Here is a 19,124-nt window from a genome sequence, read left to right on the forward strand (position 1 = left end):
GTAACAGAGCGAGGTTCCGTGTCAAAAAAAAAAAAAAATTCTGGGGGCTTACATTTTGCAATGTACCTCCCTTTACAGGTGGGAATATTTTCATATTTCTTGAAAATAATTTTGCTGTAGCTGTAGTAACTGCCAATTCTTTTGTTCCAACATTAAAAACTGATGAGCTTATTTTTGTGACTCAGGTGAGAAAAACCAGAAGCTTGAAGACCGTGGTAAGACATTTATATAAATTCTGGGGGCTTACATTTTGTAATATATCTCCCTTTACATGTGGGAACAGGGAAGAATGTCATGGTAAGAAAAGTGGGAGGAAGGCAGAGCTCACCTTAGCTTACTGGTTTGGTATATTAGAGACCCTCCTGGATTTCAGGTAGAATTCTTTAGAAAAATGACATAGCAACTCTGTTTCTCCCGTCTAACAATCTTTAGGTCATCCCACCAAATAGAGGAAGGTGTGGCTAATTTTTCCCCACATTCTTGTGACCTCTAGGGTATTGGGCAGGGCATAACAAATAGTGTTGTTTTTTCTAAATTAAAATGACTATTCTTTGTATTTATTTCTATCTCCAGCAATCTGATTAATATATGCCATTAGCTATATCCATTTGATTATTTAGTACATCCAAAGTATATCTCATCCTCAAGTATTTGTTTTTGTTTTATTTTTAATATTACTCAAATGGCCGGGCCGGGTGGCTCACACCTGTAATCCCAGCACTTTGGGAGGCCAAAGCGGGTGGATCACGAGGTCAGGAGTTCAAGACCAACCTGTGAAACCCAATCAACATAGTGAAACCCCATCTCTACTAAAAATACAAACATTAGCCGGGCATGGTGGCACACACCTGTAATCCCAGCTACTCAGGAGGCTGAGGCAGGAGAATCACTTGAACCTGGGAGGTGGAGGTTACAGTGAGCCGAGATCACGCCACTGCATTCCAGCCTGGGTGACACGATGAGACTCCGTCTTGAAAAAAAAAATTACTCAGATGTCCTCAAGGGTACCGGGACAGGAACAGTCTCATAAATTACTGGTGAGATTATAAATTGGAACTTTTTTGGAGAGCAATTTAGTAGTATGTATTACTCGTCTTAAAAATGTTTATACCTTTTGACTCGGTTAAAACACTTTTGGATATTTGTCCCAAGGAAATTAGAGATGAACACAAAGATTTGTGTACAAAAATGCTTATCACAGTGTTATGGTAGTGTCAAAAGACAAAAGTACAACAAATTTAAAGAGATCAATTGGCTTTATTTGAGATTCTAGAATTGGACAACACTTTATTCCATAGAATAAGTGTTCCATTGAGCTGAGCACAGAAGTTTGGCTTTAAAGACACAGAAGAGCCAAAGAAAGTGGAAGCAAAGAACAGAGTATATTAGTTACTTTTAGACAGAACAGTAGAAAAATAACTGATTAGTTAACATCAGTTTATTTCAGGCTACCTTTTTTGTGTGTAAGGATTGAAGCAGCAGGAACTTCATTTATTAAGCTGATTGAAGATTTTAAACTGGCCTGTTTGGGAAATTCTGTTATTTCTTTCTCCTAATTTCTTAGAAGGTCAGACAACTTAGTTTAGGTGGTGTGGAACTTTAGCATGGGCGACTCCATGTCAATTTTTAGTCTGGTCTTTTGGGGCCTACTGCAGAAAATTAGTCTAAAGCAATGGTCTCCTATAATTTTTACTTGACAGTAGCAAAAATTTAGAAACAGCCTCAGTGTCCAACCGTTGGGTATGGTTAAATAAAATACTATCTATATTATGAAACACTAAACAACTTATAAATCATGTTTTTGAAACCATCTAAAGATGGAAGAAAGTATTCTTAATACAATGGTAAATATTGGATATAAAACAGCATATACAGTATAATACCAACTTTTAAAAATGTATATGCATACATATGTATGCATAGCAAAATGATTGAAATACACCAAAAATGTTAAGAATGAGTAGAGTATTTCTGAGATCTGCAGTTTTAAGAGAACTTTAATTTTTAATAATTTTCTGTATTTTTCCAAATTATAACATATTATATAATTAGGAAGCATATTTTATATATTACATATAATGACAATTTTGGGTCAAGGTCTTTGGTTTGAATTTTTTAAAAATGAACAAGAGATGCTTAACCTAGGAGAGATTCTGGGTCACTAGCCTTAGTTCTTATCATCAGTTAGGCTCCAGTGGGTTAAATACCTTCTTTTTGTTACCTTGTCCCCTGCCATTTCTCAAAACATTCTGAGTTTTCTACTACAGAAGTCAAGTATAAGATCAAATTAATTTTCAAGCTGATTGCATTTTTTTACTAAATAGTTCTTATTCTCATCCTTAGGAATAAAAAGTCAGGGGCTCACTGTTTCACCGGGTAAATAATCTATTTACTGAGACTAGCTACATGGTTAGGAGACAATAAGGATTCCTAGGATTAAGAACACTGTGGAAGGCCAGCACAGTGGCTCATACCTATAATCCCAGCTCTTTGGGAGGCGTAAGCAGGAGAATCATAGTGAGTTATGATCGTGTCATTGTACCCCACCACAGCCTGGGTGACACAGTGAGACCCTGTCTCTCAAAAAAGAAAAAAAATATTACTGAGCCTGGAGAGTTTGAGGAATGAGTTAGACTAGAAGAAAAGGACTTCATTTATTGAGTTCTTTTTTTTTGCTCCATGCAGTGTACCAAGCACTTTTATGCGGTCTTTCCTTTAATCCTCACTAACTACAAACGTAAGGAGTAAATATTTCTCTTGCAAAATGAGAAACTGAAGTTAGGAGGGATTAAGTAGTCTGCCCAAAGTCACGGAGCTAATAACTATAATGACAATAGAGCTAAACCAAGCAGAAATGTAAAACCAGTACTGTTTCATCCACAAACTGATGTCTTAGGACTGCCTCCTGAAGATAAAGCTGGAGAGACAGGGGTTAGATTGTGGAAGTTCTTAAAATCCAGGCTAAGGAGTTTGGACTCTGTCACATGGAGAATGAAGAGCCACTGAAAGGTGTTGGTGTTTTTGTTGTTGCTGTTTCTTTTTTCTTTCTCCCTGCCTTTTTTTTTTTTTTTTTTTTTGAGTTGGAAATGGAGGAGGGATAGACACAAGAGAGTATTAACAATATAAGATAACTGTTTGATACAAACCAATATTCATTTCTGCCCTTAGGTGTGAAAATCCTTGAACCCACCGAAATACCAGGTAAGACAGCTTTCTATTTATTCCCTGAGCCCAAGAATGAGGTGAGCAGGATTCCCCACGCATTTAGGAGAATACTGTCATGAGACTCTTATTCATGAATATTTCCCTTATAGCTGCCTGCCAGTCATCTACAGATATTTAGCTGGGGAAGCGTAGAGAAAGTCCCTTTCCCCCTGTGCATTCATGTGCTCCTGGAACATTGTCTCTGGGGCAGGAAAGTTAGTTCTGCTCTGGATATGGCTGAGGGAAAGGCTCCTGGGATCTGGATGCATCAATCCAGCACCTTCCAGGTTCTACAGCTAAAAATTATTCAATAGAAACCTAACTTTATGCACAAGTTGACTGTTAGTCTTGGCTAACATCTCATTGCCTGTATCTCCAGGTAGCAAAACACGGTGTTCTCCTGGCATACACACGCTCAGTGAAGTGCTATGGCAGAAGACTCTTCTAATCTTGGTGTGGATTTGTATAATGAGGGTTTATGTAAGGAGAACTTTGAAATAAAAAGCCAGAAACTATAGTGCATCGGGGCCTTGGGTGCTGGCATCTCTTAAGCTCAGCAGACAAGAGTTTGAAAATTATACTCAGTGGAGCAAACTGTAAGTCACTGAAAACTTCCTTCTCATTTAGGAATGAAAGTTCCAGAACCTTTTCCACTACCTGGTAAGCAACTGATAGGCATGTCAGAGGGGAAGATGCCAGTTTGGGGAGTATAGTCACCATTAGACATGCACGGGACTGTCTATGCCTCATAATTATCATCTATCAAATGTAGCCATCAGTAGTCACATGTACATGACAGGAATATTTGTAAGGACTATGAAACCATAGAATCTCAGGGTGCAAGCCACTGTCCAGTGCTTAAAACCTTTTCTCCTGAGTTCATGCAGTACTTTGAAAATATTTTTTGCAGGTTTTGTTATTATGGAAATGATGATCTGTTAAAGAAATTAGATATTTGGTATCTTAAAAACTATATCCAGCCACACAGTGCTGAACTTCACGTAACACTGCTGTCAATGGAAGCTGCATGCTGTGTACAGAAACAGCGTTTTCTGTTAGTTAAATAAAGGCTCAGAGAACATAGGCTCAGAGAAAAGGGTCCAGGACCTCTTTTATATTGACCCAAGTTTGTACTGTTGGATTTATTTGGCCACAACTTTGAAGTGAATCTCTAGTGACACTGACGACTCACCTTGTGCATCTGCATCTCTTCAGCTCGCTGGTCGTGGGTTTGCACAGTGCCGTCACGGGGGTCTTGCTTATCAAACTGTGGTTATCTGAAAGCAGCCAGTGAGCGTGGCGGGAGATGAACGTGAGCTGTGTAGACAGACAGACCTGGCTTCAGGAAGTCTCTGTCTCTTTCCTCTCAGTAACTTTATATAAGTTACTTCACTTTTCTATGCCTCTGCTTTCACATCTGTAAAATGAGGAAAGCTTCTGTCTTGCAGGGCTGATTAAAGACCTAATGAGATCAAGTACCCAGCAAAATGAATGGTAGTAGCATAGTAGTAAATAGTAGCTGCCTTTGTTATTATCTGAAAACCTCTTTCTTGTTTAGGAATAAAAATGATACAACTGAATGAAAAACCTGGTAATACATTCTTTACTGGGGGTGGAGGCACCATGGATTCTAAGTCCTTTACCATAATCATTCAGTTAGTTCAGTCTTATGGGGTCTGGGGAAGACATCTGGGCTGTACACTTGCCAGTACCCCAGTCTGCAAGCCAGACAGCAAAAACGTTGAGAACTTTCAGTGTGAGCAGCAGGCTGCTATTATGGTTCTCTGGGCCAAACATCAAAAAAGGCACTTGATCTTAAACTGGAACAGTTGGCTTCCAGCTGGGCCTGTCTATTCCAGAATGAGGCAGGCTTCCCAGGGTGAGGGAATCTGTAGACATAGAAATAGTATCATCCAAGAACTGTGAATGAGGACTGTGCAGCGTGCCAATACTGGGACCAGCCATTCTGTGCTCCTCACCACACTCTGTATCGTCCAATAGGCCACTAGATTTTGCTGGGACTACAGTGTATTGTGCCCTCTCCTGGAAAGCTGTGTGTAGCTTTTAAAAAGGTGATGTGAAAACAGTACACAGGAGCTCATTTAATCCAATGAGATAAATGTTACTGACACTTGAGAGATGAGAACATGGAACATAAGAAGATTAAGGAATTTATAATAGGCTAGAAAGAGACACCCAGGACTCAAACTTTTCAAGCTTTGTTCACTTTCTGTTACACTTGTCTTCCAAACAGATTTAGTTATCCACCTCTATCTTGGGCACCTAGAATTGCTATTTGGCTTCAAAGCTGTTAAAATATGGTAATATCATAATATTTCAATGCTAGGCACACACTTGGTAGTACAGATGGTCTCCAAGTTACAATGGTTCTGTAAGAATTAAAGAAAGAGGAAAGAAACACGAAAAGGTGGCTTGCCAGTTAGGACAGATCTATTTTAGAGAAAACCCGAGAGGTGCCTTCTGGCCGAGTGACGTTAGAGGCCCACTTTTTTACAAAGAGTTTTTAAGGATTCAGGGTGGGAGAGTTTATCAGAGGCTTGGACTGCTTCTGTGTCTCTTTGTTGTGCTTATCTGGGAGGGAGAGTTGTGTGTTCCCATACATCGTTCTGCAGCTGCAGGCATATTCCCCAAGTCTGCTTTTAGCTTCCCTAACTTAGTGCACCTGAAGGGAAAGGAATGTGCTTATTAAGGCCCACCGTTTTACTGGGGCCCATTGTATGAGGGTGAAGTTTGGGAGTTACTCAAGAGACTTTCCCCTCACCTCCCTTTGTGCCCCAGCTGTTTTATCTGTGTTTTACTGTTTGCTCCTTCTGTCTGCTTGTAGTTAGAAGAGGTGATTTCCTTGAAATGCATGAGGCTAGAAAGGGAGCTGGAATTTAAAGTGGCGGTGTTTGTCCAAGATGACGGTGCTCCTGCTCTATCAGGTTCAACTTAGGATTTTTTGACTTTGCAATGGTCTGAAAACCATACACATTCAGTAAAAACCATACTTCAAGTACCCATACCATTCTCTTTTTTACTTTCTGTACAATATTCGATAGATTACATGAGACATTCTATATTTTATTATAAAATAAGTTTATGTTAGCTGATTTTGCCCAACTGCAGGCTCATGTAACTGTTCTGAGCATGTTTAAGGTAGGCTGGGTTAAGCCATGATGTTCTGTAGGTTGGGTAAGTTAAATGCATTTTTAACTTATGGTATTTTCAACTTACATTGGATTTATTGAGACACAACCCCACCATAAGTCGAGAAGCATCTGTATAGCATAGTAATTCAGAGCAAATTTGAAATTTGATATTTCTAGCACCAATTACCTCCGTGATTTTATGCATGGCATTCCTCAAAACATTGCATGAATGTTTTAAGGAATATCTGTGAAATATGGATAATTATACCTGGCTAATAAGACTAAGAAGTAAAGGTGACAGTGTACATAAAGCATTTGCACAATGCATGGCACACAGTAAACACTCAATGAATACTAGGTATTAATGTACTTGGGAATCTAAGTTCAATATGTAGAAAATACTTTTTTGTAAACAAAATTTTAACTTTTATTTTAATGTAAACACATATTGATGGTAAAAAAAAATGCAAAGAGCACAGATGAGAACAAATTAAACCCTTCCCCTAACCCCACACATACCCGTAAACCTATTACCCTGCCCCTCAGACCCACTCCCAGAGATAACCGAGTTTGCTTAATTTTTAATCAGATCTTTCTTTTCTGGATAAACAGATGTACAATATAACTAACTCAAAATCTCTTTACATTTTAGAAGATAAAAGTCAAGGAAATATCAACAATCCTAGTAAGAAATATATCATTTCCTCAGTTGATAAATGCCTGCTTCTGTAATATAGAAAAAGTGAGAAATTTATTTTTCCTCAATAAAGGGAACAAAGTTGCAAGGGTCTCAGGCATCTTAACAACAGAGTAGAATGTCACATCCAAAAGCTTGTGTGTGCATGTGTGTGTTGGGGACAGTATAGCTTTGTTTCTTCAATAATCATTTTCCATTGTACCTAGAGTCTCTACTCTTTAGAACAGTGGTTCTCACCAGTCTGGAGACTGGGAGCAAAATATAAAATACAAAAGAAAATATATATTAAAAAAGAAAGAACAGTGGTTCTCAACCCAATTCTCCCTTTTTATAACAGTATTTTATAAAGTCCTTATATTATCCCGAAAGAAGATCCATAGATAAGATGCACTTGTACCCATAAAAATCAACATCATGTCTAAAGTAGACAGATGTTTACATTTATTTATGCAAATAAATTTGGGAGTGGAAGCTGTTCTATACAGAAAGTATAAGAAAATGAAGAAATACAGTAGATACTAAATAAAAACTGATGTTTAATGTTTATCAAAACTATTAAAAATATTTATACATAAAACTGCTTTAGGTTCTGAGTTCGATTATTTTAAATAGGTTTTAACTTACATGTATGTCTAGCAGTCCATTTGAAAGTAGTGCAGGAAGTTGGTCAAATTTCATGGTCCAGGAATAGAGCACTGCAGGATATCTAGCCCTCTACCTCCACTCCACTGTTAGCAGTGATTAAAAAAAAAAAAAAAAAAAAAGAAACTTGACAATTGTCCAAACTGCCTCTTGGGGCAATGCTGCCCCCCTGAGAACCACTGGTCTGTGGTAACATACAGTCATGCATTGCTTAACGATGGGGATATGTTCTGATGAATGTGTTAAGTGATTTCATCGTTGTGCAAACATCCTAGTGTGTACTTACCCAACCCTAGATGGTAGAGCCTGCTACACATGTAGGCTACATGGTATAGCCTACTGCTCCTAGGCTATAAACCTTTACAGCATGTTACTGTACTGAGTACTGTAGGCAGCAGTAACACAATGGTAAGTATCTGTGTATCTAAACATAGAAAAGTTACGGTAAAAATATAAAAGATTAAAAAATGGTACAGGTATATAGGGCACTTCACATGAATGGAGCTTGCAGGCTGAGAAGTTGCTCTGGGTGGTAAGTGTTGAGCGAATGTGAAGGCCTGGGACACTGCTGGACACTCCTGTAGACTTTATACATACTGTACAGACGCTACACTAAATTCACAACAAATTTTCCTTCAACAGTCAATTAACCATAGCTTAATGTAACTGTTTTACTTTATAAACTTAATTTTAACCTCTTGACTCTTTCGTGATAACACTTAGCTTAAAACACACGTTGTACAGTAGTACAAAAATATTTTTTCTTTATATCCTATTCTGTAAAGCTTTTTTAAATCACCTTTCTTTTTTTAACTTTTTAAACTTTTGTTAACAACTAAGACACAAACATTTACATTAGCCCAGGCCTATATAGGGTCAGGATCATCACTGTCACTGTCTTGCACCTCCGCATCTTGTTCCACTGGAAGGTCTTCAGGGGCAGTAACATGCATGGAGCTGTCATCTCCTATGATAGTGCCTTCTGGGGTTTCTCCTGAAGGACCTGCCTCAGGCTGTTTTATAGTTAACGTTTTTTAATAAGTAGAAGGAGTACAGTCTAAAATAATGATTAAAAGTATAGTAACTACATAAAACAGTAACATAGTTGTTTATTATCAAATGTTATGTATTGTACATAATTGTATGTGCTATACAGTTATACAACTGGCCCTGCAGGTTTATTTACACCAGCATCACCCCAAACAATACGTTACGACGGCTACGATGTTGCTAGGCAGTAGGAAATTTTCAGCTCTATTATAATCTTATGGGATCTCTGTCATACATGTGGTCTGTCACTGACGGAAACGTCGTTACGTGTTGCATGACTGTACTAATGCATGTGTGCATCTGCCTATCCATTTCTCCATGTGTATACATCTAACTGCATGTTTATAACTATGGCAAGTACATTGATACTATGAAGCCTTTTACAAATCTTACTGCCTATTTTTCTTGGTTTTATTTATGATATCTGAGTGGTGATCCCATTTGGATACTTCCAGTCAACGCTTCCCTGTAGTTTAAACAAAAACAGTTTAGGGCAGCGTGAAACAGTTTATCCTATGGATGGACTCCACTGCTCCTCTCCACTAGTTCAAATGAAAGGGAAAGAGTTGGCCGGGCGCGGTGGCTCAAGCCTGTAATCCCAGCACTTTGGGAGGCCAAGACGGGCGGATCACGAGGTCAAGAGATCGAGAGCATCCTGGCTAACACGGTGAAACCCCATCTCTACTAAAAAATACAAAAAACTAGCCGGGCGAGGTGGCGGGCGCCTGTAGTCCCAGCTACTTGGGAGGCTGAGGCAGGAGAATGGCGTAAACCCAGGAGGCAGAGCTTGCAGTGAGCCGAGATCCGGCCACTGCACTCCAGCCTGGGCAACAGAGCGAGACTCTGTCTCCAAAAAAAAAAAAAAAAAAGAAAGAGAAGGAGTTTCTCCAGTAGTGTATGTATGGAGGGAAAAACATTTTTTTTTAATCATCTTGCAGAGATTAGTGTTTAAAAAACAATGCAGCTATAGTTAGCCCTCTGTATCCTCTGGGATTCAACCAACTGTGGATCGAAAATATTTTTGGGAAAAAAATAATACAAATTAAAAATCCCATACAGTATAACAAATACTTGCATATCATTTACATCGTATTAGGTATTATAAGAAATCTAGAGAGGGTATAAGGTATACAGGAGGATGTGTGTAGGTATATGCAAATACCGTGTATGCTATTTTATTTATTTATGCTATTTTATATAAGGGACCTGAGCATCTGTGGATTTTGGTATCCTCAGGGGTTCTAGAACAAGTCCCCAAAGGATACTGAGGGATGACTGTATATCCAGTTGTATGTTGGTGGTTATCTTGTTTGAAATAGAAGAGACACATAGAAAATGGAAATAGAAAAATTGCTAAAAAAAAAAATACTAGAGAACTTGAACAACAGAAAATCATTATATTGGCTATATAGAAATGTAAAAGCATGTGAAATCCTAGATAAAACCTAGCGTAGCAAACCTTGATGATATATAGTTGACCCTTGAACAACACAGGTTTGAACTGCATGGGTCCACTTATACATGGATTTTCAATAAATATATTGGAAATTTTTTTGGAGATTTGCATCCATTTGAAGAAACTTGCAGACAAACTGCATGGCCCAGAAATATATATATGTCATGAATGCATAAAATATATGTAGATACTAGTCTTTTTATCATTTACTACCATAAAACATACACAAATCTATTGTAAAATGTTAGTATTTATCCAAATTTGTGCACACAGACCATATGTGGCACCATTCAAAGTCAAAAGAAATGTGAATGTAAAGATGTGGTATTAAAACTTAACTGCATAAAATTAACTATAGTACATACTGTATCATTGTAATCATTTCATGGCCACCTCCTGTTGCTATTGCAGTGAGTTCAAGTGTTTCGAGTATCCTCTTAAAACACCATGTGTTGCTAAACATCTCCGAGGAGTTCATCTCCAGTAAATTGCACATCACAGTAAAAAGTGATCTCACAGTTCTCGTGTATTTTTTGTCATGTTTGGTGCAATACTGAAAACCTTGAATAACACCATGGGACTCAAAGGAAGTGCCACTAGTGATGCCGTAAGTCTCACAAGCAGAGAGAAGTCATGACATTACAAGAAGAAGTTGAATTGCTTGATATGTAGATTCAGGTCTGCAGCCGCAGTTGCCAGCCATTTCAGACAGATAAGTCATCTTATAAACAGATTGTAAACTTAGGGTATTAGTAAATACAGTACAGTACTGTAAATGTTTTCTCTTCCTTATGATTTTAATATTTTCTTTTCTCTATTTTATTGTAAAAACACAGCATATTTTTATTTATTTATTTATTTATTTATTTATTTAGAGACAGAGTCTCACTCTGTTGCCCAGGCTGGAGTGCAGTGGTGTGATCTCGGCTCACTGCAAGCTCTGCTGCCTGGGTTCATACCATTCTCCTGCCTCAGCCTCCCGAATAGCTGGGACTACGGGCACCCACCACCTCGCCCGGCTAATTTTTTGTATATTTAGTACAGACAGGGTTTCACCGTGTTAGCCAGGATGGTCTCGATCTCCTGACCTCGTGATCCACCTGCCTTGGCCTCCCAAAGTGCTGGGATTACAGGCGTGAGCCACCACGCCTGGCCAAAATACAGTATAATACATATACAAAGTATGTGCTAAACCACTATTTTTTTCTTTTTAAAAATAGAGATGGGCTCTCGCTATGTTGCCCAGGCTCAAACTCCTGGTCTCAAGCGATCCTCCTGCCTTGGCCTCCTAAAATGCTGGGATTACAGGTGTAAGCCACCATGCCCCAACCAGAATACAGTATATAATACATATAAAATATGTTAATCAACTATTTCTATTACCAGTAAGGCTTCCAGTCAATGGTAGGCTATTAGTAGTTAAGTTTTTGGGAATCAGGTTACATGTAGGTTTTCATTGTGTGGAGGTTGGCACCCCAACACCCATATTAAGGGTCAACTGTATATGGAAATACAGCCTGAAATCTGTAGTGAATTACACTTATTTGAAAATTGCTTTTGGCTGGAAGTATTTCAGGTAAGTTTCTAATTGAACTTTAGTATCACTGTTTACATATTGAGGTTATATTGTATAGGTGGGTGATACTTGATGTAAAAAATGATGTGTCGGTGACTGTGTATTCTCGTTAACAGCTCCAGGTCCAGTTCCTGTTCCAGGTCCCAAAAGCCATCCTTCTGCATCCTTGGGCAAAATGCTGCTTCCACAGTTTGGGATGGTCATCATTTTAATCAGTGTTTCTGCTATAAATCTCTTTGTTGCTCTGTAGTTTCATGCATTGTTTATCTTTCTTGTTCTTTACTTGAAATAACTATAGGGATCCCACAGAAGATCAAAAGGAATGATGTATTTTTCACTTGTTGGCCAAAGTCACTGATAAAATGAGAATTGTATATTTGTTATTCATTTTGTAAATTCAGAAAGTTGGTCCAGATATATGTCACAGAACTTTTCACTTCTATACTAATTGAAAAAAATCCCGAAAACTGTATACTTCTGATTGAATTCAATAAAAGATTTTTAGATATTTCAGAATTACCAGTATGCTCAATACTGTTAGTGTTTAACATGAATTTAATATCTGTATTTAATATCTGTCTACTCATCTCTCTTAGTCTGTTTGGGTTGCTGTAACAGACCCCTGTAGACTAGGTAACTTATAAGCAACAGATAGTTATTTCTCACAGTTCTGGAGGCTGGGAAGTCCGAGATTACGATGCCAGCAGACTTAGTTCCTGGTGAGGGCCTCTTCCTTGTCCCTTCCTCACCATCTCACATGGCAGAAGGGACAAGAGAGAGAGAGCACTAATTCCACTCATGAAGGCCCCACCTTCATCATGACCTCCCAAAATCACCATATTGTTAGGATTTCAACATGAATTTTTTGAGGACACAAACTACTCAGTCTATAACATTTGCTTCGATAACTGAGTCTAGTTATCTAACCAGCTATATGATTAAGGACCACAGGCCTGCCTTCTATACACAATCACCAGTGGGACAGGAACCTAACAGGATGACTGGGACTGTCTTTAAAAGGCTGACCTTAGGCCCTGTCTGGTATATTTATCTGGTTGAACTAGCAACCAGCAATATTAGAACATGAAAAATCAGAGGCTAAAGAAGCGAGCATGGTATGCATGATGAGTGATCCATCTGCTAGATTATATAGCTCAGTGAGTAACAATTCTCATCAATTAGACCGACAACTCTTCCTACGATAAGGGGTGTGCAGAGGGACAGAAACTCCTATACTTGACTACATGGGTAAGAATGATGAACATGCAGATCTTCTGGGCCATGGAGAAAATGTGGAAAAGGAGAGAAATTCCTGTCCCAACACCGTTGGTATTGCAGTATAATGGATAGGAAAGAATGATGAGAGGATAGTAGTGTAACAAATTTACGTGCCATAAACTTGGCAAAAGTAGCTGCATACTTCTGGCAGTCAATTTGGAAAGAAACAATCAGTTTTAAAGTTCCTAGTCTTGGCCAGGCATGGAGGTTCAGGCCTGTAATCCTAGCACTCTGGCAGGCCAAGGCAGGAGGATTGCTGGAGTCTAGGAGTTCAAGACCAGCCTGGGCAACATAGCAAGACCCCATCTCTACACAAAATAAAAAGTATTAGCCCATTGTGGTGGTGCATGCCTGTAGTCCCAGTTACTCAAGTCTGAGGTGGGAGAACTGCTTAAGCCCAGGAGGTCAAGGCTGCAGTGAGTCATGATTATGCCACTGTACGCCAGCCTGGGTGACAGAGAGACTTGTCAAAAAAACAAACAAACAAAAAACACCACAAAATATCCTAGTCTACACAACTGTAACCTATACAACTGAGCATAAATCTCTTCAGTGGGTTCTCAGAGGATGGACTCCAGATATACAGTGCATCACACTGTTCACCATCCCCATAGTAAATACAATACCAAGATTCATGGGGCTGTTTCTTGTAACACCTGTCAATATAAACCAAAGCATCACAGAGAAGTGCAAAGTTAAAGCATCTCAAGAGCGGCAAACATGATGCAGCCCAAACATATAGTGTGTAGTCAGAAATACTGTTTAAAATGACCCACTAGTTAAAGACACACTATTTAACATTATTTAATCTGTTTAACTCAGATTTTCTAGTATTTCAAATACTAATGACGTATTAGGGAATTCTTAATACTAGATGATATCTGAAGTAAGTTTTATTTGCCATAACCTAATCAAATTGTGCTGATTATATCAGCACTGACAAAAATCCCTAGGAGGGAAAAATCAGACTTAAGACTAAAATTCCTGAATTGTGATTATTAATTTAGTACCTATGTGGACAAAAAATGGTCATTCCTCAAAAGCCAAATAAAGCACCAGACAAAATTATATAAAATTATAAATTAAGAATTTATTTATAAGTTTTCATCTTTTTAGAAATAAAAAGGCTTAAAAAACAAAATGGTTGCAAAAATGGTTAATTTTGTTATATCCTAATTGCTTAGGTGTGCTCTGTAAATTCCAAATAAGTAAAATAATATAAAAATACATTTTCAAATCTTTATAGAACAAAAAAAAAAAACATTAAATGCTTTTGGATTTTCTTTACTCCTCCCACAGATGAGTTCACAAATATAAAAACTGGTGTACATTTATACTCTGAAGTACAAATCTCCAACAGCCAAGTAATTATAGCTTCTTCTGTTATGTGCAAAGATTATTTCATATTTACTTGGTATGGAAAGCAGAGTACAGGCTCAGTGGACAATAATCATTAAACAGATTATGTTTAAGAAAATGCTGTTGTAAAAATGTACAATAGTACATATAATTTTGGTAATTATGCACTTCTTTTAAAGTAAATACAGCTTTTAGATATAAATCTTTCAAAGGTTTTCTTTGAAGAGCTGTGAGGTGACTGTATTTCAGATTTGATGGACAGTAATTTGTCAGTAAACTTCTCAAAAAACCAAGCCAAGAGAGAATTGTTTTCTTTTTCCCTCCACGTGGTCGGTTTCATTCTTAAGGAAGGGCTGATGCAGTAAGAAGATGAATTTCACAAACCTTTACACAAGTTTGTGAACTGTCAACTAAAGACACCACCTCTGATGTGGATGGTTTCATTCAATCCATGTTCGACCAGCTTTATATCTTCTAGATCATCTTTAATGATGCTAATCAAATGGCTAAGGCCTTCCTGTTGTTGTTTCAAATGCTAGAACAAATTAAGAAACAACATATTAATGTATTAATTTATTAAAACTGCAAGCTAGTCACAGGAAAAAGGACTCCACTTTGACTGTTTTACTAATAACACAGTACCTACCTAGTAAGTGCTCTAAATATAGAGGGCATGCATATTTAAACATTTGTACTACATCTTTTGCTAACAGTGAAAGACAAACTCTAAAGAACAATAAAATCAAACAAATATAAATTGAACAGTATCTTCCAACAAAAATGTTTTTTAGATAGCTATTTCTTTTTACCAACTTTTGATAAAGGCATAATAAAACAGAACTCAAAGGAGATATTCAAATATAGATGACTAGCAAAATGACATTCTGAAAACTGAGAATATTCATGTTTTAAAGTACAAAGTATATAGTGATAGTGGTGATGATGACTACAGATGCTAACATGTTTTAAAGACTCCTCCTTATGGGTTAAGGTGCTGTTTTAATAGTGAGTACTGGTATTCATTCACTCGTTCAACTCATTTAAAATCCTTTTGAGCACCCTTTGGGGTACCATTATCATCTCCACAGTTAAAGAAACTACAGGTAAATAACCTACCCAAGGTCATAAAGTAGATGGTGAACCATGATTCAATCCCTGAACAATATACTGCTCATCATTTTAAAAAAGACAAGTGTTTAAATTATTCAGTTTTATTGCATATATCAACCTACAACTATTACAATATACTGGAATCTGTTAATTTATTGCAAATATTTAAAACAATGGAATATAATTGGTTGTATAATGTCCAAGAATCTAGAAGCCAAACTAGTTTTTGGTTACATAAAACCAGCCATATTCATTCTAAAGCATATAATAAAATTGGATTTGTTGATGACATTTATAACCTTAATCTAAAATCCTCAGGGCCATGCCAACAGTCATTAGCTACCTAGTATGCTCCACAAAGTTCATCATCTTCATATATTTTCTTTAGACACAACTGTTCATTTTCATTAAACCAATCTGCATTTATACTAATGAAAAGCCAAAGCAGTGTTTCCCAACTTTTTCACACAAGGTGAAAACCCGAGAAAAGTGGCTGGAGGTTCTGGCCACCTCAACCTACCTCCATCCAGATCTCCTGAGGGCTTAGGGGATAGATCAATAACAACACGTTTATAACTTACATGTGACATATAGGCAGGGAAGGTATTATCTAAAGCAGTTGCTTCTCAAACTTTAAAGTGCATACAAATCATTCTATGATCTTGATAAAATGCAGATCGAATACTTCTGGAGTAAGGACTGAAATTTTGCATTTTTAATGACCTTCCAGGTGCGGTTACTGCCTACCCTTTAAGGAGCAAGGTCTAGTAAACTGTAGTGTCTCTATTACCTCTTAAATTCATCTTTTTGGTGAGGAGAGGGATACTTCACCTTTTTAAAACTGTGGCAAAACAGGCATACCATAAAATTTTGCCTGTAACTATTTTTAAGTATACAGTTCAGTGGCATTAAGTATACTTATGCTGTTGTGCAATAATCAACACTATCCATTTTGTTCAGAACTTTTCATCTTCTCAAGTTGAAATTCTGTACCAATTAAGTTCCTCCCATCCCCTCCTCCCCTCACACCCTGGCAACCACCTTTCTACTCTCTATTAATTGAACTACTAGGTGCTTTTCACAAGTGAAATCATAAATATTTGCCCTTTTACAAGTGGCTTATTTCATGAAACACAACTTCTTCAAGGTCAAATTGCACTGTAGCGTGTGTCAGAATTTCCTTCTTTTTTCAAGGCTGAATAATACTCCATTATGTGTATATATCCTACATTTTGTTTCTCTATTCCTTGATTGACTCTTGGGTTACCACCACATTTTGGCTATTGTGAATAATGATCTATGAACATGGGTGTACAAATATGTTTTGAGTCCCTGCTTCCAACGTACTTGGGTATATATCCATAAGTAGACCTGAGAGATTGTATCGTAATTCTATCTTTAATTTTTTGAGTAAACACTACATTGTTTTTCATAGAGGCTGAACCATTTTACATTCTCCCAACACTGCAAGAAAGTTCCAATTTCTCCACATTCTCACCAACACTTTTCTTTATTAGGGTAACAGCCATCCTAATAGGTGTGAAGTGGTAAGCTCACAGTTTAAATAATACGCCCTCATACAACACTTACCTGCTTGATTTCTCGTAACAGATCTGCATCTATGTAATACCTTTCTTCAGATCTGACTGCTCCAAAATGATTCTGCATCCTGATTTGAGACATCAATTCATTTAGTCGACCCTAAAAGTTAAGACTGAGTCAAATGACAACTGCCAATAAAGACTTGTAAAAGAGAATGTTTTCTTTTGAAAGGATGGTTTCAAAACCATCTATTAAAAATTATATTTCTCTCTCTGTACATTATAGTTGAAACACTAATACTAGCCAAAAGAACTATGACTGAGTTTACTTTAGAAAGGAAGTTCTAATTGGAGATAAACAGAAGTATACAAAATTCCTGCTTGAAGACTACATAACTTTTTGTCTGCAGATCCACCTGAAACAAACTTTAGCATTATGGTCTTAGACGTGGTTACCTTGAACTGAGTAGGTGCATTTAGTTCACCCTGAATTGTATCCAGCTGAACTCGCAACTGCTCTTCATCAGCCTGAATGGCATAACCACTCTTCCTTTGAATTTCCTGTTTGATTAGGACCTATACAAATAAAAACCACCAATAACAATAGAATCATCTCTTTTTAGTTATGCAAGTAGTAGTATTACAATTAGTTACTGAAAGAAATCAGCTGAAAATTAACAGTAGGGTTTAATAGTTCAGGATTTGAATTATGTTTCTGTCCATTTTAACTGGGCAAAAGTTATCACATACACTGATGTACACTTGGGTTTTTTTTTGAGACAGAGTCTTGTTCTGTCTCTGAGGTTGAAGTGCAATGGTGTAAACACAGCTCACTGGATCCTTGACCTCTGGGGCTCAAGCAATCCTCCTGCCTCAGCTCCCGAGTAGCTGGGACCACAGGTGTGCACCACTGCACCTGGTTAATTTTTAAAATTTTTTGTAGGGGGTCTCACTATGTGGCCCAGGCTAGTCTTGAACTCCTGGGCTTAATTAAGTAATCCTCCAGCCTTGGCCTCCCAGAGTGCTGGGTTTACAGGTGTGAACCACTTTGCCCAGCCAACAATTTTAAAACTATGGTATGGCTTGGCCAGGTGCAGTGGCTCACACCTGTAATCCCAGCACTTTGGGAGGCCAAGGCGGGCGGATCATGACGTCAGGAGATTGAGACCATCCTGGCTAACACGACGAAACCCTGTCTCTACTAAATATACAAAAAATTAGCCAGGCGAGGTGGTGCACGCCTGTAGTCCCAGCTACTCGGGGGGCTGAGGCAGGAGAATGGCGGAAAACCCAGGAGGCGGAGCTTGCAGTGAGCTGAGATCGCGCCACTGCACTCCAGCCTGGGTGACAGAGCGAGACTCCATCTCAAAAAATAAACAAACAAATAAAAAAACTATGGTATGGCTTAAAAGCAGTACAAAAAAATAGGCAACATAATACCCGTTTCAGACATTTACTCAGCCTTTCTAAAGAAAGAGTTCTTTAAAGATGAGTCTATAATATTTATGTCTAAAAATTATTTCTTGGATTTTTTTTGAGATTACAAAAGCGTTAAGAAACAATACGAGAACGTAAAAGACAAATTTTCTCTCATACTCCTAAGACAAATAGTGCTAACTGATTTTCATTCCCCTGTACCTTTCTCCTTGCTCATACAGAGAGAGCACACACACAGATCCAAAATAAAACTAAACAGCATATGTCACTCTGTGACATGGTTCCTTTTTTTGGTTGTTGTTTTGGTTTTCTGAGACGACCTCGCTTTCTTGCCCAGGCTGGAGGAGTGTGGCACAACATAGCTCAATGCAGCATCAATCCCCTGGATTCAAGCAATCCTCCCACCTCAGTCTCCCAAGTAGCTGGAATTACAGGTGCTCACTACCATGCCTGGCTATTTTTTTTTCTTTTTGCTTTTTTTTTTTTTAGTAGAGATGAGGTCTCCCGATGTTGCCCAGGCTAGTCTTGAACTCTTAAACTCAAATGATCCTTCTGCCTCAGCCTCTCAAAGTACTGGGATTACAGGCGTGGGCCACTGTGCCAGGCCGCTTCTTTCTTTTCA

At 38.0% G+C, this 19,124-nt stretch overlaps 2 protein-coding genes across 2 annotated transcripts in view; one reads left to right on the forward strand and one right to left on the reverse strand.

The window, feature by feature from the left end:
- The window catches only part of ART3 (ADP-ribosyltransferase 3 (inactive)), a 37,363-nt gene extending 25,335 nt beyond the window's left edge, over positions 1–12,028 (forward strand). The window contains exons 7-9 of the mRNA XM_073017413.1: positions 186–215; positions 3,169–3,201; positions 11,894–12,028. Of these exons, the coding sequence (XP_072873514.1) occupies positions 186–215; positions 3,169–3,201; positions 11,894–12,027 (197 nt within the window). The 3' untranslated portion in view covers position 12,028. The remainder of the gene's footprint in view (positions 1–185; positions 216–3,168; positions 3,202–11,893) is intronic.
- Positions 12,029–14,128: 2,100 nt separating this feature from the next.
- The window catches only part of NUP54 (nucleoporin 54), a 32,971-nt gene continuing 27,975 nt past the window's right edge, over positions 14,129–19,124 (reverse strand). Inside the window, exons 10-12 of the mRNA XM_007998944.3 lie at positions 17,522–17,641; positions 17,115–17,225; positions 14,129–14,949 (exon numbers count right to left, since the gene is read on the reverse strand). Coding sequence (XP_007997135.1) covers positions 14,821–14,949; positions 17,115–17,225; positions 17,522–17,641 — 360 coding nt within the window. The 3' untranslated portion in view covers positions 14,129–14,820. The remainder of the gene's footprint in view (positions 14,950–17,114; positions 17,226–17,521; positions 17,642–19,124) is intronic.

This window comes from Chlorocebus sabaeus, chromosome 7 (assembly GCF_047675955.1).
Source record: "Chlorocebus sabaeus isolate Y175 chromosome 7, mChlSab1.0.hap1, whole genome shotgun sequence".
NCBI lineage: Eukaryota > Metazoa > Chordata > Mammalia > Primates > Cercopithecidae > Chlorocebus > Chlorocebus sabaeus.